At 57.7% G+C, this 25,695-nt stretch overlaps 1 protein-coding gene across 1 annotated transcript in view; it reads left to right on the forward strand.

Annotated features, from left to right (window-relative positions):
- The window catches only part of PLA1A (phospholipase A1 member A), a 62,816-nt gene that overhangs the window by 14,767 nt on the left and 22,354 nt on the right, over positions 1-25,695 (forward strand). The window contains exons 3-6 of the mRNA XM_075334842.1: positions 35-212; positions 11,466-11,574; positions 18,357-18,458; positions 20,064-20,150. Of these exons, the coding sequence (XP_075190957.1) occupies positions 35-212; positions 11,466-11,574; positions 18,357-18,458; positions 20,064-20,150 (476 nt within the window). The remainder of the gene's footprint in view (positions 1-34; positions 213-11,465; positions 11,575-18,356; positions 18,459-20,063; positions 20,151-25,695) is intronic.

Raw genomic sequence — 25,695 nt, forward strand, 5'->3', positions numbered from 1 at the left:
TCACCGGGCTCACATGGACTCGTTCTTCTTCTAGGGCATTAGGCACAAAGCCATCTTGGATTGACAGCATGGTGGAATCTCTGCTTTCGACTGGGGAGGTGAACGTCGTAGCGGTGGACTGGGTGTACGGTGCCACGGCAAAGTATAACCAAGCTGTCGAGAATGTTCCCAGGCTGAGCCGCGAGGTGGTGGCTCTCATCAGCCACTTTCTGGTATTCTTACCCATTCTTCTAGCTGATGATAGATGTATGAAGACCAAACTGTATTCTAGATCATCCATGTTCTTCTGGAATACTGATGTGTCCATGGATCATTGCTGTTCTCGTCTTCATATGTTCTTCTAGATCATTGATCTTCCGCTCAATCTGCTGGGTCTCTGGTGTTTATCCAAGTTACTGATATTCTTCTAGATCCTTCATGTTCTTCTAGAAGACGGATGTTCCTCCAATGTTCTTCTATTCCACTGTTGTTCTTCCAAATTGTTGATGATCTTTTCGTCATTATTTCTCTTGAATATTAATGTCCTTCTGGATCACTGATGTTCATCTAGAATGTTTGAGATCCAGTAGATCACAGATGTTTTTCCATCTCACAGATTTTATCATATGTTTGTATTGATGATGTTTGACATCCCTGATGGGTTTTCTTTGTATCATTGTTCTTCTGGTTCACCATTATTTTTCTGGATCATTGATATTATTCTATATAGTTCATGTTCTTCTAGAATAGTGATGTTTCAGTAGAGCATTTATGTTCTAGCCCTCTGTTCACCTTCCTCAGAGCTGATGATCTTCTTTGACCATTACTCTTGTAGCCTTTTGATGTTCTCCTAGGTCAACGATGTCTTTGGAGAACTCTAATGTTCCAGAACATGGTGGTGATTAGTGATTCTCCAGCTCAAAGATGTCCTCTACATCATTGATGTTCTTCTTAAAACCAACGTTATCATTAAGCCCTGAGCCCTGTTTTTTTGTCCATTGTTTTTCTAGCTCATTAATATTTATCTGGATCACGTCATTGTCCTGGATAATTGATTTGGTCCCTGTTCTTCTAGACCTTTGTTATATTTCCAGATGCTTTCTAGGATGCGAAACTTTCAGAAAACCACCGATGTTCTTCTCAAGCAGACCAGACGTTCTCACTGGCAAAACCATGATCAGGAGAATGTCTCTGGAGATGAGGAAACCTGTGAAAGTCGGTTATTTCCACAAAGATAGCAAAATCTTTTTACAGCAGGGGTGGGGAACCTCCGGCCCCCGAGCCATATGGGGCCCGCAATGACTGTTACTGCGGTCCCCAGACAGATTCCCAGGGACCGCAGTGCTGTCTGTTCCCCCCCCAGTGCTGTCTGTGCCCCCCAAGTGCTGTCTGTGCCCCCACACTGCTGTATGTGCCCCCCACTGTTGTCTGTGCCTCCCAAGTGCTGTCTGTGCCCTCTAGGGTCCCCCAGTGCTGTCTGTGCCCCCCAGTGCTGTCTCTGCCCCCCAGTGCTGCCTGTGCCCCCCAGTGCTGTCTGTGCCCCCCAGTGCTGTCTGTGCCCCCCAGTGCTGTCTGTGCCCCCCAGTGCTGCCTGTGCCCCCCAGTGCTGCCTGTGCCCCCCAGTGCTGTCTGTGCCCCCCAGTGCTGCCTGTGCCCTCCAGTGCTGCCTGTGCCCCCCAGTGCTGCCTGTGCCCCCCAGTGCTGTCTGTGCCCCCCTAGTGCTGCCTGTGCCCCCCAGTGCTGCCTGTGCCCCCCAGTGCTGCCTGTGCCCCCAGTGCTGTCTGTGCCCCCCAGTGCTGCCTGTGCCCCCCAGTGCTGCCTGTGCCCCCCTAGTGCTGCCTGTGCCCCCCAGTGCTGTCTGTGCCCCCCTAGTGCTGCCTGTGCCCCCCAGTGCTGTCTGTGCCCCCCAGTGCTGCCTGTGCCCCCCAGTGCTGTCTCTGCCCCCCAGTGCTGCCTGTGCCCCCCAGTGCTGCCTGTGCCCCCCAGTGCTGTCTGTGCCCCCAGTGCTGCCTGTGCCCCCCAGTGCTGCCTGTGCCCCCCAGTGCTGCCTGTGCCCCCCAGTGCTGTCTGTGCCCCCCAGTGCTGCCTGTGCCCCCCAGTGCTGCCTGTGCCCCCCAGTGCTGTCTGTGCCCCCCAGTGCTGTCTCTGCCCCCCAGTGCTGCCTGTGCCCCCCAGTGCTGCCTGTGCCCCCCAGTGCTGTCCGTGCCCCCCAGTGCTGTCTGTGCCCCCCAGTGCTGTCTGTGCCCCCCTAGTGCTGCCTGTGCCCCCCAGTTCTGCCTGTGCCCCCCAGTGCTGTCCGTGCGCCCCAGTGCTGCCTGTGCCCCCCAGTGCTGCCTGTGCCCCCCAGTGCTGCCTGTGCCCCCCAGTGCTGCCTGTGCCCCCCAGTGCTGTCTCTGCCCCCCAGTGCTGCCTGTGCCCCCCAGTGCTGTCTGTGCCCCCAGTGCTGCCTGTGCCCCCCAGTGCTGCCTGTGCCCCCAGTGCTGCCTGTGCCCCCCAGTGCTGCCTGTGCCCCCCAGTGCTGTCTGTGCCCCCAGTGCTGCCTGTGCCCCCCAGTGCTGCCTGTGCCCCCCAGTGCTGTCTGTGCCCCCCAGTGCTGTCTGTGCCCCCAGTGCTGCCTGTGCCCCCCAGTGCTGCCTGTGCCCCCCAGTGCTGCCTGTGCCCCCAGTGCTGCCTGTGCCCCCCAGTGCTGTCTGTGCCCCCAGTGCTGCCTGTGCCCCCCAGTGCTGCCTGTGCCCCCAGTGCTGCCTGTGCCCCCCAGTGCTGCCTGTGCCCCCCAGTGCTGTCTGTGCCCCCAGTGCTGCCTGTGCCCCCCAGTGCTGCCTGTGCCCCCCAGTGCTGTCTCTGCCCCCCAGTGCTGCCTGTGCCCCCCAGTGCTGCCTGTGCCCCCCAGTGCTGCCTGTGCCCCCCAGTGCTGTCTGTGCCCCCCAGTGCTGCCTGTGCCCCCCAGTGCTGCCTGTGCCCCCCAGTGCTGTCTGTGCCCCCCAGTGCTGCCTGTGCCCCCCAGTGCTGCCTGTGCCCCCAGTGCTGCCTGTGCCCCCCAGTGCTGTCTGTGCCCCCCAGTGCTGCCTGTGCCCAACAGTGCTGCCTGTGCCCCCAGTGCTGTCTGTGCCCCCCAGTGCTGCCTGTGCCCCCCAGTGCTGCCTGTGCCCCCCTAGTGCTGCCTGTGCCCCCCAGTGCTGTCTGTGCCCCCCTAGTGCTGCCTGTGCCCCCCAGTGCTGTCTGTGCCCCCCAGTGCTGCCTGTGCCCCCCAGTGCTGTCTCTGCCCCCCAGTGCTGCCTGTGCCCCCCAGTGCTGCCTGTGCCCCCCAGTGCTGTCTGTGCCCCCCAGTGCTGCCTGTGCCCCCCAGTGCTGTCTGTGCCCCCCAGTGCTGCCTGTGCCCCCCAGTGCTGCCTGTGCCCCCCAGTGCTGCCTGTGCCCCCCAGTGCTGTCTGTGCCCCCCAGTGCTGCCTGTGCCCCCCAGTGCTGCCTGTGCCCCCCAGTGCTGTCTGTGCCCCCCAGTGCTGTCTCTGCCCCCCAGTGCTGCCTGTGCCCCCCAGTGCTGCCTGTGCCCCCCAGTGCTGTCCGTGCCCCCCAGTGCTGTCTGTGCCCCCCAGTGCTGTCTGTGCCCCCCTAGTGCTGCCTGTGCCCCCCAGTTCTGCCTGTGCCCCCCAGTGCTGTCCGTGCGCCCCAGTGCTGCCTGTGCCCCCCAGTGCTGCCTGTGCCCCCCAGTGCTGCCTGTGCCCCCCAGTGCTGTCTCTGCCCCCCAGTGCTGCCTGTGCCCCCCAGTGCTGTCTGTGCCCCCAGTGCTGCCTGTGCCCCCCAGTGCTGCCTGTGCCCCCAGTGCTGCCTGTGCCCCCCAGTGCTGCCTGTGCCCCCCAGTGCTGTCTGTGCCCCCAGTGCTGCCTGTGCCCCCCAGTGCTGCCTGTGCCCCCCAGTGCTGTCTGTGCCCCCCAGTGCTGTCTGTGCCCCCAGTGCTGCCTGTGCCCCCCAGTGCTGCCTGTGCCCCCCAGTGCTGCCTGTGCCCCCAGTGCTGCCTGTGCCCCCCAGTGCTGCCTGTGCCCCCCAGTGCTGTCTGTGCCCCCAGTGCTGCCTGTGCCCCCCAGTGCTGCCTGTGCCCCCAGTGCTGCCTGTGCCCCCCAGTGCTGCCTGTGCCCCCCAGTGCTGTCTGTGCCCCCAGTGCTGCCTGTGCCCCCCAGTGCTGCCTGTGCCCCCCAGTGCTGTCTCTGCCCCCCAGTGCTGCCTGTGCCCCCCAGTGCTGCCTGTGCCCCCCAGTGCTGCCTGTGCCCCCCAGTGCTGTCTCTGCCCCCCAGTGCTGCCTGTGCCCCCCAGTGCTGTCTGTGCCCCCCAGTGCTGCCTGTGCCCCCCAGTGCTGCCTGTGCCCCCCAGTGCTGTCTGTGCCCCCCAGTGCTGCCTGTGCCCCCCAGTGCTGCCTGTGCCCCCAGTGCTGCCTGTGCCCCCCAGTGCTGCCTGTGCCCCCCAGTGCTGTCTGTGCCCCCAGTGCTGCCTGTGCCCCCCAGTGCTGCCTGTGCCCCCCAGTGCTGTCTCTGCCCCCCAGTGCTGCCTGTGCCCCCCAGTGCTGCCTGTGCCCCCCAGTGCTGCCTGTGCCCCCCAGTGCTGTCTCTGCCCCCCAGTGCTGCCTGTGCCCCCCAGTGCTGCCTGTGCCCCCCAGTGCTGTCTGTGCCCCCCAGTGCTGCCTGTGCCCCCCAGTGCTGCCTGTGCCCCCCAGTGCTGTCTGTGCCCCCCAGTGCTGCCTGTGCCCCCCAGTGCTGCCTGTGCCCCCAGTGCTGCCTGTGCCCCCCAGTGCTGCCTGTGCCCCCCAGTGCTGTCTGTGCCCCCCAGTGCTGCCTGTGCCCCCCAGTGCTGCCTGTGCCCCCCAGTGCTGCCTGTGCCCCCCAGTGCTGCCTGTGCCCCCCAGTGCTGCCTGTGCCCCCCAGCATCCCTCAGGACTGTCTGTGCTCAACAGTAATTTTCAAATTGATAATTTAGTGTGGCCCCCGAATTATGGTAGAAATTTACAAATGGCCCCAGAAGAAACAATGTCCCCCTCCTGTTTTACAGGGACACACCTGGTGGTCTTGCTGTACTCCAGACCTGGGGACCCCCGCTGGGAGGAGGACGCCTCGCTGTGTGATCCTGCAGTAATGATGCTCCATTGTTTCCTCGTTTTTCGGTTCTGTGCTGTATAACAGCAGATCGCTGATTAGCGGAGGCCTCAGAATCGCGCTTATTTCCGTGCACTGAGGCCGGAGCCGCACGTCCACATCCACCCGAGAACATGGACAAAATATCCCGCCTGGTCTCAGAATAGCAGCGTCTGCAGCACCATGTCACCCGTCTGCTGGGGTGTTGGGGGTCGTGTGCAGCACGATGTCACCCATCTGCTGGGGTGTTGGGGGTCGTGTGCAGCACGATGTCGCCCGTCTGCTGGGGTGTTGGGGGTCGTGTGCAGCACGATGTCGCCCGTCTGCTGGGGTGTTGGGGGTCGTGTGCAGCACGATGTCGCCCGTCTGCTGGGGTGTTGGGGGTCGTGTGCAGCACGATGTCGCCCGTCTGCTGGGGTGTTGGGGGTCGTGTGCAGCACGATGTCGCCCGTCTGCTGGGGTGTTGGGGGTCGTGTGCAGTACGATGTCGCCTGTCTGCTGGGGTGTTGGGGGTCGTGTGCAGTACGATGTCGCCTGTCTGCTGGGGTGTTGGGGGTCGTGTGCAGCACGATGTCGCCCGTCTGCTGGGGTGTTGGGGGTCGTGTGCAGCACGATGTCGCCTGTCTGCTGGGGTGTTGGGGGTCGTGTGCAGCACGATGTCGCCCGTCTGCTGGGGTGTTGGGGGTCGTGTGCAGCATGATGTCGCCCGTCTGCTGGGGTGTTGGGGGTCGTGTGCAGCACGATGTCGCCCGTCTGCTGGGGTGTTGGGGGTCGTGTGCAGTACGATGTCACCCATCTGCTGGGGTGTTGGGGGTCGTGTGCAGCACGATGTCGCCCGTCTGCTGGGGTGTTGGGGGTCGTGTGCAGCACGATGTCGCCCGTCTGCTGGGGTGTTGGGGGTCGTGTGCAGCACGATGTCGCCCGTCTGCTGGGGTGTTGGGGGTCGTGTGCAGCACGATGTTGCCCGTCTGCTGGGGTGTTGGGGGTCGTGTGCAGCACGATGTCGCCCGTCTGCTGGGGTGTTGGGGGTCGTGTGCAGCATGATGTCGCCCGTCTGCTGGGGTGTTGGGGGTCGTGTGCAGCACGATGTCGCCCGTCTGCTGGGATGTTGGGGGTCGTCTGCAGCACGATGTCACCCGTCTGCTCTGGTGTTGGGGGTCGTGTGCAGCACGATGTCGCCCGTCTGCTGGGGTGTTGGGGGTCGTCTGCAGCACGATGTCGCCCGTCTGCTGGGGTGTTGGGGGTCGTGTGCAGCACGATGTCGCCCGTCTGCTGGGGTGTTGGGGGTCGTGTGCAGCACGATGTCGCCCGTCTGCTGGGGTGTTGGGGGTCGTTGTCGCCCGTCTGCTGGGGTGTTGGGGGTCGTGTGCAGCACGATGTCGCCCGTCTGCTGGGGTGTTGGGGGTCGTGTGCAGCACGATGTCGCCCGTCTGCTGGGGTGTTGGGGGTCGTCTGCAGCACGATGTCGCCCGTCTGCTGGGGTGTTGGGGGTCGTGTGCAGCACGATGTCGCCCGTCTGCTGGGGTGTTGGGGGTCGTGTGCAGCACGATGTCGCTCGTCTGCTGGGGTGTTGGGGGTCGTGTGCAGCACGATGTCACCCGTCTGCTCTGGTGTTGGGGGTCGTGTGCAGCACGATGTCGCCCGTCTGCTGGGGTGTTGGGGGTCGTCTGCAGCACGATGTCGCCCGTCTGCTGGGATGTTGGGGGTCGTCTGCAGCACGATGTCACCCGTCTGCTCTGGTGTTGGGGGTCGTGTGCAGCACGATGTCGCCCGTCTGCTGGGGTGTTGGGGGTCGTGTGCAGCACGATGTCGCTCGTCTGCTGGGGTGTTGGGGGTCGTGTGCAGCACGATGTCGCCCGTCTGCTGGGGTGTTGGGGGTCGTGTGCAGCACGATGTCGCCCGTCTGCTGGGGTGTTGGGGGTCGTCTGCAGCACGATGTCGCCCGTCTGCTGGGGTGTTGGGGGTCGTGTGCAGCACGATGTCGCCCGTCTGCTGGGGTGTTGGGGGTCGTGTGCAGCACGATGTCGCCCGTCTGCTGGGGTGTTGGGGGTCGTTGTCGCCCGTCTGCTGGGGTGTTGGGGGTCGTGTGCAGCACGATGTCGCCCGTCTGCTGGGGTGTTGGGGGTCGTGTGCAGCACGATGTCGCCCGTCTGCTGGGGTGTTGGGGGTCGTGTGCAGCACGATGTCGCCCGTCTGCTGGGGTGTTGGGGGGTCGTGTGCAGCACGATGTCGCCTGTCTGCTGGGGTGTTGGGGGTCGTGTGCAGTACGATGTCGCCCGTCTGCTGGGGTGTTGGGGGTCGTGTGCAGCACGATGTCGCCCGTCTGCTGGGGTGTTGGGGGTCGTGTGCAGCACGATGTCGCCTGTCTGCTGGGGTGTTGGGGGTCGTGTGCAGCACGATGTCGCCCGTCTGCTGGGGTGTTGGGGGTCGTGTGCAGCACGATGTCGCTCGTCTGCTGGGGTGTTGGGGGTCGTGTGCAGCACGATGTCGCCCGTCTGCTGGGGTGTTGGGGGTCGTGTGCAGCACGATGTCGCTCGTCTGCTGGGGTGTTGGGGGTCGTGTGCAGCACGATGTCGCCCGTCTGCTGGGGTGTTGGGGGGTCGTGTGCAGCACGATGTCGCTCGTCTGCTGGGGTGTTGGGGGTCGTGTGCAGTACGATGTCGCCCGTCTTCTGGGGTGTTGGGGGTCGTGTGCAGCGCGATGTCGCCCGTCTGCTGGGGTGTTGGGGGTCGTGTGCAGCGCGATGTCGCCCGTCTGCTGGGGTGTTGGGGGTCGTGTGCAGTACGATGTCGCCCGTCTTCTGGGGTGTTGGGGGTCGAGTGCAGCACGATGTCGCCCGTCTGCTGGGGTGTTGGGGGTCGTGTGCAGCACGATGTCGCTCGTCTGCTGGGGTGTTGGGGGTCGTGTGCAGTACGATGTCGCCCGTCTGCTGGGGTGTTGGGGGTCGTGTGCAGCACGATGCCGCCCGTCTGCTGGGGTGTTGGGGGTCGTGTGCAGCACGATGTCGCTCGTCTGCTGGGGTGTTGGGGGTCGTGTGCAGCACGATGCCGCCCGTCTGCTGGGGTGTTGGGGGTCGTGTGCAGCACGATGTCGCCCGTCTGCTGGGGTGTTGGGGGTCGTGTGCAGCACGATGTCGCCCGTCTGCTGGGGTGTTGGGGGTCGTCTGCAGCACGATGTCGCCCGTCTGCTGGGGTGTTGGGGGTCGTGTGCAGCACGATGTCGCCCGTCTGCTGGGGTGTTGGGGGTCGTTGTCGCCCGTCTGCTGGGGTGTTGGGGGTCGTGTGCAGCACGATGTCGCCCGTCTGCTGGGGTGTTGGGGGTCGTGTGCAGCACGATGTCGCCCGTCTGCTGGGGTGTTGGGGGTCGTCTGCAGCACGATGTCGCCCGTCTGCTGGGGTGTTGGGGGTCGTGTGCAGCACGATGTCGCCCGTCTGCTGGGGTGTTGGGGGTCGTGTGCAGCACGATGTCGCTCGTCTGCTGGGGTGTTGGGGGTCGTGTGCAGCACGATGTCACCCGTCTGCTCTGGTGTTGGGGGTCGTGTGCAGCACGATGTCGCCCGTCTGCTGGGGTGTTGGGGGTCGTCTGCAGCACGATGTCGCCTGTCTGCTGGGATGTTGGGGGTCGTCTGCAGCACGATGTCACCCGTCTGCTCTGGTGTTGGGGGTCGTGTGCAGCACGATGTCGCCCGTCTGCTGGGGTGTTGGGGGTCGTGTGCAGCACGATGTCGCTCGTCTGCTGGGGTGTTGGGGGTCGTGTGCAGCACGATGTCGCCCGTCTGCTGGGGTGTTGGGGGTCGTGTGCAGCACGATGTCGCCCGTCTGCTGGGGTGTTGGGGGTCGTCTGCAGCACGATGTCGCCCGTCTGCTGGGGTGTTGGGGGTCGTGTGCAGCACGATGTCGCCCGTCTGCTGGGGTGTTGGGGGTCGTGTGCAGCACGATGTCGCCCGTCTGCTGGGGTGTTGGGGGTCGTTGTCGCCCGTCTGCTGGGGTGTTGGGGGTCGTGTGCAGCACGATGTCGCCCGTCTGCTGGGGTGTTGGGGGTCGTGTGCAGCACGATGTCGCCCGTCTGCTGGGGTGTTGGGGGTCGTGTGCAGCACGATGTCGCCCGTCTGCTGGGGTGTTGGGGGTCGTGTGCAGCACGATGTCGCCCGTCTGCTGGGGTGTTGGGGGTCGTGTGCAGCACGATGTCGCCTGTCTGCTGGGGTGTTGGGGGTCGTGTGCAGTACGATGTCGCCCGTCTGCTGGGGTGTTGGGGGTCGTGTGCAGCACGATGTCGCCCGTCTGCTGGGGTGTTGGGGGTCGTGTGCAGCACGATGTCGCCTGTCTGCTGGGGTGTTGGGGGTCGTGTGCAGCACGATGTCGCCCGTCTGCTGGGGTGTTGGGGGTCGTGTGCAGCACGATGTCGCCTGTCTGCTGGGGTGTTGGGGGTCGTGTGCAGTACGATGTCGCCCGTCTGCTGGGGTGTTGGGGGTCGTGTGCAGTGCGATGTCGCTCGTCTGCTGGGGTGTTGGGGGTCGTGTGCAGCACGATGTCGCTCGTCTGCTGGGGTGTTGGGGGTCGTGTGCAGCACGATGTCGCCCGTCTGCTGGGGTGTTGGGGGGTCGTGTGCAGCACGATGTCGCTCGTCTGCTGGGGTGTTGGGGGTCGTGTGCAGTACGATGTCGCCCGTCTGCTGGGGTGTTGGGGGTCGTGTGCAGCGCGATGTCGCCCGTCTTCTGGGGTGTTGGGGGTCGTGTGCAGCGCGATGTCGCCCGTCTGCTGGGGTGTTGGGGGTCGTGTGCAGCGCGATGTCGCCCGTCTGCTGGGGTGTTGGGGGTCGTGTGCAGTACGATGTCGCCCGTCTTCTGGGGTGTTGGGGGTCGAGTGCAGCACGATGTCGCCCGTCTGCTGGGGTGTTGGGGGTCGTGTGCAGCACGATGTCGCTCGTCTGCTGGGGTGTTGGGGGTCGTGTGCAGTACGATGTCGCCCGTCTGCTGGGGTGTTGGGGGTCGTGTGCAGCACGATGCCGCCCGTCTGCTGGGGTGTTGGGGGTCGTGTGCAGCACGATGTCGCTCGTCTGCTGGGGTGTTGGGGGTCGTGTGCAGCACGATGCCGCCCGTCTGCTGGGGTGTTGGGGGTCGTGTGCAGCACGATGTCGCCCGTCTGCTGGGGTGTTGGGGGTCGTGTGCAGCACGATGCCGCCCGTCTGCTGGGGTGTTGGGGGTCGTGTGCAGCACGATGTCGCTCGTCTGCTGGGGTGTTGGGGGTCGTGTGCAGCACGATGCCGCCCGTCTGCTGGGGTGTTGGGGGTCGTGTGCAGCACGATGTCGCCCGTCTGCTGGGGTGTTGGGGGTCGTGTGCAGCACGATGCCGCCCGTCTGCTGGGGTGTTGGGGGTCGTGTGCAGCACGATGTCGCCCGTCTGCTGGGGTGTTGGGGGTCGTGTGCAGCACGATGTCGCCCGTCTGCTGGGGTGTTGGGGGTCGTGTGCAGTACGATGTCGCCCGTCTGCTGGGGTGTTGGGGGTCGTGTGCAGCACGATGCCGCCCGTCTGCTGGGGTGTTGGGGGTCGTGTGCAGCACGATGTCGCTCGTCTGCTGGGGTGTTGGGGGTCGTGTGCAGCACGATGCCGCCCGTCTGCTGGGGTGTTGGGGGTCGTGTGCAGCACGATGTCGCCCGTCTGCTGGGGTGTTGGGGGTCGTGTGCAGCACGATGTCGCCCGTCTGCTGGGGTGTTGGGGGTCGTGTGCAGCACGATGTCGCCCGTCTGCTGGGGTGTTGGGGGTCGTGTGCAGCACGATGTCGCCCGTCTGCTGGGGTGTTGGGGGTCGTGTGCAGCACGATGTCGCCCGTCTGCTGGGGTGTTGGGGGTCGTGTGCAGCACGATGTCGCCCGTCTGCTGGGGTGTTGGGGGTCGTGTGCAGCACGATGTCGCCTGTCTGTTGGGGGTCGTGTGCAGCACGATGTCGCTCGTCTGCTGGGGTGTTGGGGGTCGTGTGCAGCACGATGTCGCTCGTCTGCTGGGGTGTTGGGGGTCGTGTGCAGCACGATGTCGCCCGTCTGCTGGGGTGTTGGGGGTCGTGTGCAGCACGATGTCACCCGTCTGCTGGGGTGTTGGGGGTCGCTGATCGTCAGCAGAACGCGACCTCCCCCAGTATCTGGAGATATTACGCCGGTCCCCGCCCATTCTCGGCCCCTCCGTGCAGCCTCGCAGTGTCAGGATTTCCTAGTCCCAATAAGGACCATCTCCTCTCGTCAGTCCATACAATGCGGAGCCACATTTAGGTCTTTGGGAATCTGGAACCTTCTGTCCTCGTCTTGGGTTCTTTAGAGGGTTTCTCGCCTCGTCCGTGTCTCCAGATCTCACCCATCATTGTGCTGAATCCACAGGATCTGGGATCTACAGAGCGATCGCTGCATCTGGTCGGAGTCTCTCTGGGCGCGCACGTCGCTGGCTACATCGGACATTACTATGGAGGGCGAATTGGGAGGATCACAGGCAAGTGCCAAAGGGACATCAGCGGGTCACTGGCCATAGGTACTGGGACTGAGCCTGCAGTTACTGGGACTGAGCCTGCAGTTACTGGGACTGAGCCTGCAGTTACTAGGACTGAGCCTGCAGTTACTGGGACTGAGCCTATAGGTACTGGGACTGAGCCTGCAGTTACTGGGACTGAGCCTGCAGTTACTGGGACTGAGCCTGCAGTTACTGGGACTGAGCCTGCAGTTACTAGGACTGAGCCTGCAGTTACTAGGACTGAGCCTGCAGTTACTGGGTCTGAGCCTGCAGTTACTGGGACTGAGCCTGCAGTTACTGGGACTGAGCCTGCAGTTACTGGGACTGAGCCTGCAGTTACTGGGACTGAGCCTGCAGTTACTGGGACTGAGCCTGCAGTTACTGGGACTGAGCCTGCAGTTACTGGGTCTGAGCCTGCAGTTACTAGGACTGAGCCTGCAGTTACTGGGTCTGAGCCTGCAGTTACTGGGACTGAGCCTGCAGTTACTGGGACTGAGCCTGCAGTTACTAGGACTGAGCCTGCAGTTACTGGGTCTGAGCCTGCAGTTACTGGGACTGAGCCTGCAGTTACTGGGTCTGAGCCTGCAGTTACTGGGACTGAGCCTGCAGTTACTGGGACTGAGCCTGCAGTTACTGGGACTGAGCCTGCAGTTACTAGGACTGAGCCTGCAGTTACTAGGACTGAGCCTGCAGTTACTGGGTCTGAGCCTGCAGTTACTGGGACTGAGCCTGCAGTTACTGGGACTGAGCCTGCAGTTACTAGGACTGAGCCTGCAGTTACTGGGTCTGAGCCTGCAGTTACTGGGACTGAGCCTGCAGTTACTGGGTCTGAGCCTGCAGTTACTGGGACTGAGCCTGCAGTTACTGGGACTGAGCCTGCAGTTACTGGGACTGAGCCTGCAGTTACTGGGACTGAGCCTGCAGTTACTGGGACTGAGCCTGCAGTTACTAGGACTGAGCCTGCAGTTACTGGGTCTGAGCCTGCAGTTACTAGGACTGAGCCTGCAGTTACTGGGACTGAGCCTACAGTTACTGGGACTGAGCCTGCAGTTACTGGGCCTGAGCCTGCAGTTACTGGGTCTGAGCCTGCAGTTACTGGGCCTGAGCCTGCAGTTACTGGGTCTGAGCCTGCAGTTACTGGGACTGAGCCTGCAGTTACTAGAACTGAGCCTGCAGTTACTGGGACTGAGCCTGCAGTTACTGGGACTGAGCCTACAGTTACTAGAACTGAGCCTGCAGTTACTGGGACTGAGCCTATAGTTACTGGGACTGAGCCTGCAGTTACTGGGACTGAGCCTGCAGTTACTGGGACTGAGCCTGCAGTTACTGGGACTGAGCCTACAGTTACTAGAACTGAGCCTGCAGTTACTGGGACTGAGCCTGCAGTTACTAGGACTGAGCCTGCAGTTACTGGAACTGAGCCTGCAGTTACTGGGACTGAGCCTGCAGTTACTGGGACTGAGCCTGCAGTTACTGGGACTGAGCCTGCAGTTACTGGGACTGAGCCTGCAGTTACTGGGACTGAGCCTGCAGTTACTAGGACTGAGCCTGCAGTTACTGGAACTGAGCCTGCAGTTACTGGGACTGAGCCTGCAGTTACTGGGACTGAGCCTGCAGTTACTAGGACTGAGCCTGCAGTTACTGGGTCTGAGCCTGCAGTTACTGGGACTGAGCCTACAGTTACTGGGACTGAGCCTGCAGTTACTGGGACTGAGCCTGCAGTTACTGGGTCTGAGCCTGCAGTTACTGGGACTGAGCCTACAGTTACTGGGACTGAGCCTGCAGTTACTAGGACTGAGTCTGCACTTACTGGGACTGAGCCTCCAGTTACTGGGACTGAGCTTATAGTTACTGGGACTGAGCCTGCAGTTACTGGGTCTGAGCCTGCAGTTACTAGGACTGAGCCTGCAGTTACTGGGTCTGAGCCTACAGTTACTAGGACTGAGCCTGCAGTTACTGGGTCTGAGCCTGCAGTTACTGGGACTGAGCCTACAGTTACTGGGACTGAGCCTGCAGTTACTGGGTCTGAGGCTGCAGTTACTAGGACTGAGCCTGCAGTTACTGGGTCTGAGCCTGCAGTTACTGGGACTGAGCCTACAGTTACTGGGACTGAGCCTGCAGTTACTGGGACTGAGCCTGCAGTTACTGGGACTGAGCCTGCAGTTACTGGGACTGAGCCTACAGTTACTGGGTCTGAGCCTGCAGTTACTAGGACTGAGCCTGCAGTTACTAGGACTTAGCCTGCAGTTACTGGGACTGAGCCTGCAGTTACTGGGACTGAGCCTACAGTTACTGGGTCTGAGCCTGCAGTTACTAGAACTGAGCCTACAGTTACTGGGACTGAGCCTGCAGTTACTGGGTCTGAGCCTGCAGTTACTGGGACTGAGCCTGCAGTTACTGGGACTGAGCCTACAGTTACTGGGGCTGAGCCTACAGTTACTGGGACTGAGCCTGCAGTTACTGGGACTGAGCCTACAGTTACTGGGACTGAGCCTACAGTTACTGGGACTGAGCCTGCAGTTACTGGGTCTGAGCCTGCAGTTACTGGGTCTGAGCCTGCAGTTACTGGGACTGAGCCTGCAGTTACTGGGACTGAGCCTGCAGTTACTGGGACTGAGCCTGCAGTTACTGGGACTGAGCCTGCAGTTACTGGGACTGAGCCTGCAGTTACTGGGACTGAGCCTACAGTTACTAGAACTGAGCCTGCAGTTACTAGGACTGAGCCTGCAGTTACTGGGGCTGAGCCTGCAGTTACTGGGACTGAGCCTACAGTTACTAGAACTGAGCCTGCAGTTACTGGGACTGAGCCTGCAGTTACTAGGACTGAGCCTGCAGTTACTAGGACTGAGCCTGCAGTTACTGGAACTGAGCCTGCAGTTACTGGGACTGAGCCTGCAGTTACTGGGACTGAGCCTGCAGTTACTGGGACTGAGCCTGCAGTTACTGGGACTGAGCCTGCAGTTACTAGGACTGAGCCTGCAGTTACTGGGTCTGAGCCTGCAGTTACTGGGACTGAGCCTACAGTTACTGGGACTGAGCCTGCAGTTACTGGGTCTGAGCCTGCAGTTACTGGGACTGAGCCTGCAGTTACTGGGTCTGAGCCTGCAGTTACTGGGACTGAGCCTACAGTTACTGGGACTGAGCCTGCAGTTACTGGGACTGAGCCTGCAGTTACTGGGACTGAGCCTGCAGTTACTGGGACTGAGCCTGCAGTTACTGGGACTGAGCCTACAGTTACTGGGTCTGAGCCTGCAGTTACTAGGACTGAGCCTGCAGTTACTGGGACTGAGCCTGCAGTTACTGGGACTGAGCCTGCAGTTACTGGGACTGAGCCTGCAGTTACTAGGACTGAGCCTGCAGTTACTGGGTCTGAGCCTGCAGTTACTAGGACTGAGCCTGCAGTTACTGGGACTGAGCCTGCAGTTACTGGGACTGAGCCTACAGTTACTGGGACTGAGCCTGCAGTTACTGGGACTGAGCCTACAGTTACTAGGACTGAGCCTACAGTTACTGGGACTGAGCCTGCAGTTACTGGGACTGAGCCTGCAGTTACTGGGACTGAGCCTACAGTTACTGGGACTGAGCCTGCAGTTACTGGGACTAAGCCTGCAGTTACTGGGACTGAGCCTGCAGTTACTGGGACTGAGCCTACAGTTACTGGGTCTGAGCCTGCAGTTACTAGGACTGAGCCTGCAGTTACTAGGACTTAGCCTGCAGTTACTGGGACTGAGCCTGCAGTTACTGGGACTGAGCCTACAGTTACTGGGTCTGAGCCTGCAGTTACTGGGACTGAGCCTGCAGTTACTGGGACTGAGCCTACAGTTACTGGGACTGAGTCTGCAGTTACTAGGACTGAGCCTACAGTTACTAGAACTGAGCCTGCAGTTACTGGGACTGAGCCTACAGTTACTGGGGCTGAGCCTGCAGTTACTGGGACTGAGCCTACAGTTACTGGGGCTGAGCCTGCAGTTACTGGGACTGAGTCTGCAGTTACTAGGACTGAGCCTACAGTTACTAGAACTGAGCCTGCAGTTACTGGGACTGAGCCTACAGTTACTGGGACTGAGCCTGCAGTTACTAGGACTGAGCCTGCAGTTACTGGGGCTGAGCCTGCAGTTACTGGGACTGAGCCTACAGTTACTGGGACTGAGCCTGCAGTTACTGGGACTGAGCCTGCAGTTACTGGGACTGAGCCTGCAGTTACTGGGTCTGAGCCTGCAGTTACTGGGACTGAGCCTGCAGTTACTAGGACTGAGCCTGCAGTTACTAGGACTGAGCCTGCAGTTACTGGGACTGAGCCTGCAGTTACTAGGACTGAGCCTGCAGTTACTAGGACTGAGCCTGCAGTTACTGGGACTGAGCCTGCAGTTACTAGGACTGAGCCTGCAGTTACTGGGACTGAGCCTGCAGTTACTGGGACTGAGCCTACAGTTACTGGGACTGAGCCTGCAGTTACTGGGACTAAGCCTGCAGTTACTGGGACTGAGCCTGCAGTTACTGGGACTGAGCCTACAGTTACTGGGTCTGAGCCTGCAGTTACTAGGACTGAGCCTGCAGTTACTAGGACTTAGCCTGCAGTTACTGGGACTGAGCCTGCAGTTACTGGGACTGAGCCTACAGTTACTGGGTCTGAGCCTGCAGTTACTGGGACTGAGCCTGCAGTTACTGGGACTGAGCCTACAGTTACTGGGACTGAGTCTGCAGTTACTAGGACTGAGCCTACAGTTACTAGAACTGAGCCTGCAGTTACTGGGACTGAGCCTACAGTTACTGGGGCTGAGCCTGCAGTTACTGGGACTGAGCCTACAGTTACTGGGGCTGAGCCTGCAGTTACTGGGACTGAGTCTGCAGTTACTAGGACTGAGCCTACAGTTACTAGAACTGAGCCTGCAGTTACTGGGACTGAGCCTACAGTTACTGGGACTGAGCCTGCAGTTACTAGGACTGAGCCTGCAGTTACTGGGGCTGAGCCTGCAGTTACTGGGACTGAGCCTACAGTTACTGGGACTGAGCCTGCAGTTACTGGGACTGAGCCTGCAGTTACTAGGACTGAGCCTGCAGTTACTAGGACTGAGCCTGCAGTTACTGGGACTGAGCCTGCAGTTACTAGGACTGAGCCTGCAGTTACTGGGACTGAGCCTGCAGTTACTAGGACTGAGCCTGCAGTTACTAGGACTGAGCCTGCAGTTACTGGGACTGAGCCTGCAGTTACTAGGACTGAGCCTGCAGTTACTAGGACTGAGCCTGCAGTTACTGGGACTGAGCCTGCAGTTACTGGGACTGAGCCTATAGTTACTGGGACTGAGCCTATAGTTACTGGGACTGAGCCTGCAGTTACTGGGGCTGAGCCTGCAGTTACTAGGACTGAGCCTGCAGTTACTGGGACTGAGCCTGCAGTTACTGGGACTGAGCCTGCAGTTACTGGGACTGAGCCTATAGTTACTGGGACTGAGCCTGCAGTTACTGGGACTGAGCCTGCAGTTACTGGGACTGAGCCTACAGTTACTGGGACTGAGCCTGCAGTTACTGGGACTGAGCCTATAGTTACTGGGACTGAGCCTATAGTTACTGGGATTGAGCCTGCAGTTACTGGGACTGAGCCTGCAGTTACTGGGACTGAGCCTGCAGTTACTGGGACTGAGCCTGCAGTTACTAGGACTGAGCCTGCAGTTACTGGGACTGAGCCTACAGTTACTGGGACTGAGCCTGCAGTTACTGGGACTGAGCCTATAGTTACTGGGACTGAGCCTATAGTTACTGGGATTGAGCCTGCAGTTACTGGGACTGAGCCTGCAGTTACTGGGACTGAGCCTGCAGTTACTGGGACTGAGCCTGCAGTTACTGGGACTGAGCCTATAGTTACTGGGGCTGAGCCTGCAGTTACTAGGACTGAGCCTGCAGTTACTGGGACTGAGCCTGCAGTTACTAGGACTGAGCCTGCAGTTACTAGGACTGAGCCTGCAGTTACTGGGACTGAGCCTGCAGTTACTGGGACTGAGCCTGCAGTTACTGGGACTGAGCCTGCAGTTACTGGGACTGAGCCTGCAGTTACTGGGACTGAGCCTGCAGTTACTGGGACTGAGCCTGCAGTTACTGGGATTGAGCCTGCAGTTACTGGGACTGAGCCTACAGTTACTGGGATTGAGCCTGCAGTTACTGGGACTGAGCCTGCAGTTACTGGGATTGAGCCTGCAGTTACTAGGACTGAGCCTGCAGTTACTGGGACTGAGCCTGCAGTTACTAGGACTGAGCCTGCAGTTACTGGGACTGAGCCTGCAGTTACTGGGACTGAGCCTGCAGTTACTGGGATTGAGCCTGCAGTTACTGGGATTGAGTCTGCAGTTACTGGGACTGAGCCTGCAGTTACTGGGACTGAGCCTGCAGTTACTAGGACTGAGCCTGCAGTTACTGGGACTGAGCCTGCAGTTACTAGGACTGAGCCTGCAGTTACTGGGACTGAGCCTGCAGTTACTGGGACTGAGCCTGCAGTTACTGGGACTGAGCCTGCAGTTACTGGGACTGAGCCTGCAGTTACTGGGACTGAGCCTGCAGTTACTGGGACTGAGCCTACAGTTACTGGGGCTGAGCCTATAGTTACTGGGTCGGGGGCCGCAGTTTGTGGGGTCCTGCTGGTCATACATACTGGTGATCACCATCCTTGTAATGTTTGGGGTCTCCCGGGACCCCTGGGCCCATCCTCTAGGCTCGGTCATGCAGTTTGGCTCCTGCAGGCATCCGTCTGATGTTTCTTCCTCTTCTCTCAGGTCTGGATCCCGCAGCGTACAGGTTCACACACAGCGGCCCGGAGGAGAGGCTGGACCCGAGCGACGCCATGTTTGTGGAGGCCGTGCACACTGACACAGACGGTGATCAGGAGGAGGGTGTACTTACTAATCACCGCTGCAGAACACACCTCGCAGTCAATAGGTGTTTGTACACAGCTCCTCTGCAGAGTGACGTGTCTCCATGGTTACGGCCATTACACCTCGTATAATCTGACCCTCCCTCTACCGCAGGATCAGACCACACAATGCCTGTAGTCTGTTACCATGGAAACACACAAGCGTGGAGACGAGCTGCATACACGATACGGAGCCTCATCACTCATATGTACGGGAGCGAAGAGGACAGAAAGAAGAACCGTCCGTGCCGGAGCTCCAGTGTCCCCCAGAGCTGCGCTCACAACTCTCTGCTCTCATGTTACCTGTCAGGGCGGAGAACTCAACTCTCCACAGTGCCCTCCCAATAGTGACTGCAGCTCTGGAGGTGACTGGAGGATAAGACATGATGCAACAGCAGACTAGTGACTGCAGCTCTGGAGGTGAAGGAAGGATAAGACACAATATAACAGCAGAATAGTGACTGCAGCTCTGGAGGTGACTGGATGATAAGACATGATGCAACAGCAGAATAGTGACTGCAGCTCTGGAGGTGACTGGAGGATAAGACACAATGTAACAGCAGAATAGAGACTGCAGCTCTTGAGGTGACTGGAGGATAAGACATGATGCAACAGCAGAATAGTGACTGCAGCTCTGGAGGTGACTGGAGCATAAGACACTGGTAACAGCAGAATAGAGACTGCAGCTCTTGAGGTGACTGGAGGATAAGACATGATGCAACAGCAGAATAGTGACTGCAGCTCTTGAGGTGACTGGAGGATAAGACGTGATGCAACAGCAGAATAGTGACTGCAGCTCTGGAGGTGACTGGAGGATAAGGCATGATATAACAGCAGAATAGTGAATGAAGCTCTGAAGGTGACTGGAGCATAAGACACTGGTAACAGCAGAATAGAGACTGCAGCTCTGGAGGTGACTGGAGGATAAGGCATGATATAACAGCAGAATAGTGAATGAAGCTCTGAAGGTGACTGGAGCATAAGACACTGGTAACAGCAGAATAGAGACTGCAGCTCTGGAGGTGACTGGACGATAAGGCATGATGTAAAAGCACAATAGTGAATGAAGCTCTGGAGGTGACTGGAGGATAATTCGTGATGCAACAGCAGAATAGTGAGTGCAGCTCTGGAGGTGACTGAAGGATAAGACATGATGTAACAGCAGAATAGTGACTGCAGCTCTGGAGGTGACTGAAGGATAAGACATGATGTAACAGCAGAATAGTGACTGCAGCTCTGGAGGTGACTGGAGGATGATTCATGATGCCACAGCAGAATAGTGACTGCAGCTCTGGAGGTGACTGGAGGATAAGACATGATGTAACAGCAGAATAGTGACTGCAGCTCTGGAGGTGACTGGAGGATAAGACACAATGTAATAGCAGAATAGTGACTGCAGCTCTGGAGGTGACTGGAGGATAAGACACAATGTAACAGCAGAAGAGTGACCGCAGCTCTGGAGATGACTGGAGGATAATACATGATGAAACCTGTTGTATTATTCCATATTAGAGAGGAGCAGGATGATGTCTCCTGTATTATTATAATATTATTTCTTTTTCTTATTTAGCCTTTGGTATCCGCATCCCAGTGGGACATGTAGATTACTTTATCAACGGCGGCCGAGATCAGCCCGGGTGTCCATCATTACGGAACCGTAAGTTATATCATTATGTGATGGAGACAGACGGGGAGAGCCGGGATGTGAGAGAACTCTGATCATCCACCACTAGGGGGAGCTCCCTGTATACAGAGATACATGATAAGATCCTGTCTGCAGCCACCACTAGGGGGAGCTTCCTGTATACAGAGATACATGATAAGATCCTGTCTGCAGCCACCACTAGGGGGAGCTCCCTGTATACAGAGATACATGATAAGATCCTGTCTGCAGCCACCACTAGGGGGAGCTCCCTGTATACAGAGATACATGATAAGATCCTGTCTGCAGTCACCACTAGGGGGAGCCCCCTGTATACAGAGATACATGATAAGATCCTGTCTGCAGTCACCACTAGGGGGAGCTCCCTGTATACAGAGATACATGATAAGATCCTGTCTGCAGTCACCACTAGGGGGAGCTCCCTGTATACAGAGATACATGATAAGATGCTGTCTGCAGCCACCACTAGGGGGAGCTCCCTGTATACAGAGATACATGATAAGATTCTGTCTGCAGTCACCACTAGGGGGAGCTCCCTGTATACAGAGATACATGATAAGATTCTGTCTGCAGCCACCACTAGGGGGAGCTCCCTGTATACAGAGATACATGATAAGATCCTGTCTGCAGCCACCACTAGAGGGAGCTCCCTGTATACAGAGAAACATGATAAGATCCTGTCTGCAGTCACCACTAGGGGGAGCTCCCTGTATACAGAGATACATGATAAGATCCTGTCTGCAGCCTCCACTAGGGGGAGCTCCCTGTATACAGAGATACATGATAAGATCCTGTCTGCAGCCACCACTAGGGGGAGCTCCCTGTATACAGAGATACATGATAAGATCCTGTCTGCAGCCTCCACTAGGGGGAGCTCCCTGTATACAGAGATACATGATAAGATTCTGTCTGCAGCCACCACTAGGAGGAGCTCCCTGTATACAGAGATACATGATAAGATCCTGTCTGCAGCCACCACTAGGGGGAGCTCCCTGTATACAGGGATACATGATAAGATCCTGTCTGCAGCCACCACTAGGGGGAGCTCCCTGTATACAGAGATACATGATAAGATCCTGTCTGCAGCCACCACTAGGGGGAGCTCCCTGTATACAGAGATACATGATAAGATCCTGTCTGCAGCCACCACTAGAGGGAGCTCCCTGTATACAGAGATACATGATAAGATCCTGTCTGCAGTCACCACTGGGGGAGCTCCCTGTATACAGAGATACATGATAAGATCCTGTCTGCAGTCACCACTAGGGGGAGCTCCCTGTATACAGAGATACATGATAACATCCTGTCTGCAGCCACCACTAGGGGGAGCTCCCTGTATACAGAGATACATGATAAGATCCTGTCTGCAGCCACCACTAGGGGGAGCTCCCTGTATACAGGGATACATGATAAGATCCTGTCTGCAGCCACCACTAGGGGGAGCTCCCTGTATACAGAGATACATGATAAGATCCTGTCTGCAGCCACCACTAGGGGGAGCTCCCTGTATACAGAGATACATGATAAGATCCTGTCTGCAGTCACCACTGGGGGAGCTCCCTGTATACAGAGATACATGATAAGATCCTGTCTGCAGTCACCACTAGGGGGAGCTCCCTGTATACAGAGATACATGATAACATCCTGTCTGCAGCCACCACTAGGGGGAGCTCCCTGTATACAGAGATACATGATAAGATCCTGTCTGCAGCCACCACTAGGGGGAGCTCCCTGTATACAGAGATACATGATAAGATCCTGTCTGCAGCCACCACTAGGGGGAGCTCCCTGTATACAGAGATACATGATAAGATCCTGTCTGCAGCCACCACTAGAGGGAGCTCCCTGTATACAGAGAAACATGATAAGATCCTGTCTGCAGTCACCACTAGGGGGAGCTCCCTGTATACAGATACATGATAAGATCCTGTCTGCAGCCACCACTAGAGGGAGCTCCCTGTATACAGAGATACATGATAAGATCCTGTCTGCAGCCACCACTAGGGGGAGCTCCCTGTATATAGAGATACATGATAAGATCCTGTCTGCAGTCACCACTAGGGGGAGCTCCCTGTATACAGAGATACATGATAAGATCCTGTCTGCAGTCACCACTAGGGGGAGCTCCCTGTATACAGAGATACATGATAAGATCCTGTCTGCAGCCACCACTAGAGGGAGCTCCCTGTATACAGAGAAACATGATAAGATCCTGTCTGCAGTCACCACTAGGGGGAGCTCCCTGTATACAGATACATGATAAGATCCTGTCTGCAGCCACCACTAGAGGGAGCTCCCTGTATACAGAGATACATGATAAGATCCTGTCTGCAGCCACCACTAGGGGGAGCTCCCTGTATACAGAGATACATGATAAGATCCTGTCTGCAGCCTCCACTAGGGGGAGCTCCCTGTATACAGAGATACATGATAAGATTCTTTCTGCAGCCACCACTAGGAGGAGCTCCCTGTATACAGAGATACATGATAAGATCCTGTCTGCAGCCACCACTAGGGGGAGCTCCCTGTATACAGAGATACATGATAAGATCCTGTCTGCAGCCACCACTAGGGGGAGCTCCCTGTATACAGAGATACATGATAAGATCCTGTCTGCAGCCACCACTAGGGGGAGCTCCCTGTATACAGAGATACATGATAAGATCCTGTCTGCAGTCACCACTAGGGGGGAGCTCCCTGTATACAGAGGTACATGATAAGATCCTGTCTGCAGCCACCACTAGGGGGAGCTTCCTGTATACAGAGATACATGATAAGATGCTGTCTGCAGCCACCACTAGGGGGAGCTCCCTGTATACAGAGATACATGATAAGATCCTGTCTGCAGTCACCACTAGGGGGAGCTCCCTGTATACAGAGATACATGATAAGATGCTGTCTGCAGCCACCACTGGGGGGAGCTCCCTGTATACAGAGATACATGATAAGATGCTGTCTGCAGCCACCACTAGGGGGAGCTCCCATGTATACAGAGATACATGATAAGATCCTGTCTGCAGTCACCACTAGGGGGAGCTCCCTGTATACAGAGATACATGATAACATCCTGTCTGCAGCCACCACTAGGGGGAGCTCCCTGTATACAGAGATACATGATAAGATCCTGTCTGCAGCCACCACTAGGGGGAGCTCCCTGTATACAGGGATACATGATAAGATCCTGTCTGCAGCCACCACTAGGGGGAGCTCCCTGTATACAGAGATACATGATAAGATCCTGTCTGCAGCCACCACTAGGGGGAGCTCCCTGTATACAGAGATAAATGATAAGATCCTGTCTGCAGTCACCACTGGGGGAGCTCCCTGTATACAGAGATACATGATAAGATCCTGTCTGCAGTCACCACTAGGGGGAGCTCCCTGTATACAGAGATACATGATAACATCCTGTCTGCAGCCACCACTAGGGGGAGCTCCCTGTATACAGAGATACATGATAACATCCTGTCTGCAGCCACCACTAGGGGGAGCTCCCTGTATACAGAGATACATGATAAGATCCTGTCTGCAGCCACCACTAGGGGGAGCTCCCTGTATACAGAGATACATGATAAGATCCTGTCTGCAGCCACCACTAGGGGGAGCTCCCTGTATACAGAGATACATGATAAGATCCTGTCTGCAGCCACCACTAGAGGGAGCTCCCTGTATACAGAGATACATGATAAGATCCTGTCTGCAGCCACCACTAGGGGGAGCTCCCTGTATACAGAGATACATGATAAGATCCTGTCTGCAGCCACCACTAGAGGGAGCTCCCTGTATACAGAGATACATGATAAGATCCTGTCTGCAGCCACCACTAGGGGGAGCTCCCTGTATACAGAGATACATGATAAGATCCTGTCTGCAGTCACCACTAGAGGGAGCTCCCTGTATACAGAGATACATGATAAGATCCTGTCTGCAGCCACCACTAGGGGGAGCTCCCTGTATACAGAGATACATGATAAGATCCTGTCTGCAGCCTCCACTAGGGGGAGCTCCCTGTATACAGAGATACATGATAAGATTCTGTCTGCAGCCACCACTAGGAGGAGCTCCCTGTATACAGAGATACATGATAAGATCCTGTCTGCAGCCACCACTAGGGGGAGCTCCCTGTATACAGAGATACATGATAAGATCCTGTCTGCAGCCACCACTAGGGGGAGCTCCCTGTATACAGAGATACATGATAAGATCCTGTCTGCAGCCACCACTAGGGGGAGCTCCCTGTATACAGAGATACATGATAAGATCCTGTCTGCAGTCACCACTGGGGGGAGCTCCCTGTATACAGAGGTACATGATAAGATCCTGTCTGCAGCCACCACTAGGGGGAGCTCCCTGTATACAGAGATACATGATAAGATCCTGTCTGCAGCCTCCACTAGGGGGAGCTCCCTGTATACAGAGATACATGATAAGATCCTGTCTGCAGCCACCACTAGAGGGAGCTCCCTGTATACAGAGATACATGATAAGATCCTGTCTGCAGCCACCACTAGGGGGAGCTCCCTGTATACAGAGATACATGATAAGATCCTGTCTGCAGCTACCACTAGGGGGAGCTCCCTGTATACAGAGATACATGATAAGATGCTGTCTGCAGCCACCACTGGGGGGAGCTCCCTGTATACAGAGATACATGATAAGATGCTGTCTGCAGCCACCACTAGGGGGAGCTCCCTGTATACAGAGATACATGATAAGATCCTGTCTGCAGCCACCACTAGGGGGAGCTCCCTGTATACAGAGATACATGATAAGATCCTGTCTGCAGCCACCACTAGGGGGAGCTCCCTGTATACAGAGATAAATGATAAGATCCTGTCTGCAGTCACCACTGGGGGAGCTCCCTGTATACAGAGATACATGATAAGATCCTGTCTGCAGCAACCACTAGAGGGAGCTCCCTGTATACAGAGATACATGATAAGATCCTGTCTGCAGTCACCACTAGGGGGAGCTCCCTGTATACAGAGATACATGATAACATCCTGTCTGCAGCCACCACTAGGGGGAGCTCCCTGTATACAGTGATACATGATAACATCCTGTCTGCAGCCACCACTAGGGGGAGCTCCCTGTATACAGAGATACATGATAACATCCTGTCTGCAGCCACCACTAGGGGGAGCTCCCTGTATACAGAGATACATGATAAGATCCTGTCTGCAGCCACCACTAGGGGGAGCTCCCTGTATACAGAGATACATGATAAGATCCTGTCTGCAGCCACCACTAGGGGGAGCTCCCTGTATACAGAGATACATGATAAGATCCTGTCTGCAGCCACCACTAGAGGGAGCTCCCTGTATACAGAGATACATGATAAGATCCTGTCTGCAGCCACCACTAGGGGGAGCTCCCTGTATACAGAGATACATGATAAGATCCTGTCTGCAGCCACCACTAGAGGGAGCTCCCTGTATACAGAGATACATGATAAGATCCTGTCTGCAGCCACCACTAGGGGGAGCTCCCTGTATACAGAGATACATGATAAGATCCTGTCTGCAGTCACCACTAGAGG

This window comes from Anomaloglossus baeobatrachus, chromosome 2, assembly GCF_048569485.1.
Source record: "Anomaloglossus baeobatrachus isolate aAnoBae1 chromosome 2, aAnoBae1.hap1, whole genome shotgun sequence".
NCBI classification, from domain to species: domain Eukaryota; kingdom Metazoa; phylum Chordata; class Amphibia; order Anura; family Aromobatidae; genus Anomaloglossus; species Anomaloglossus baeobatrachus.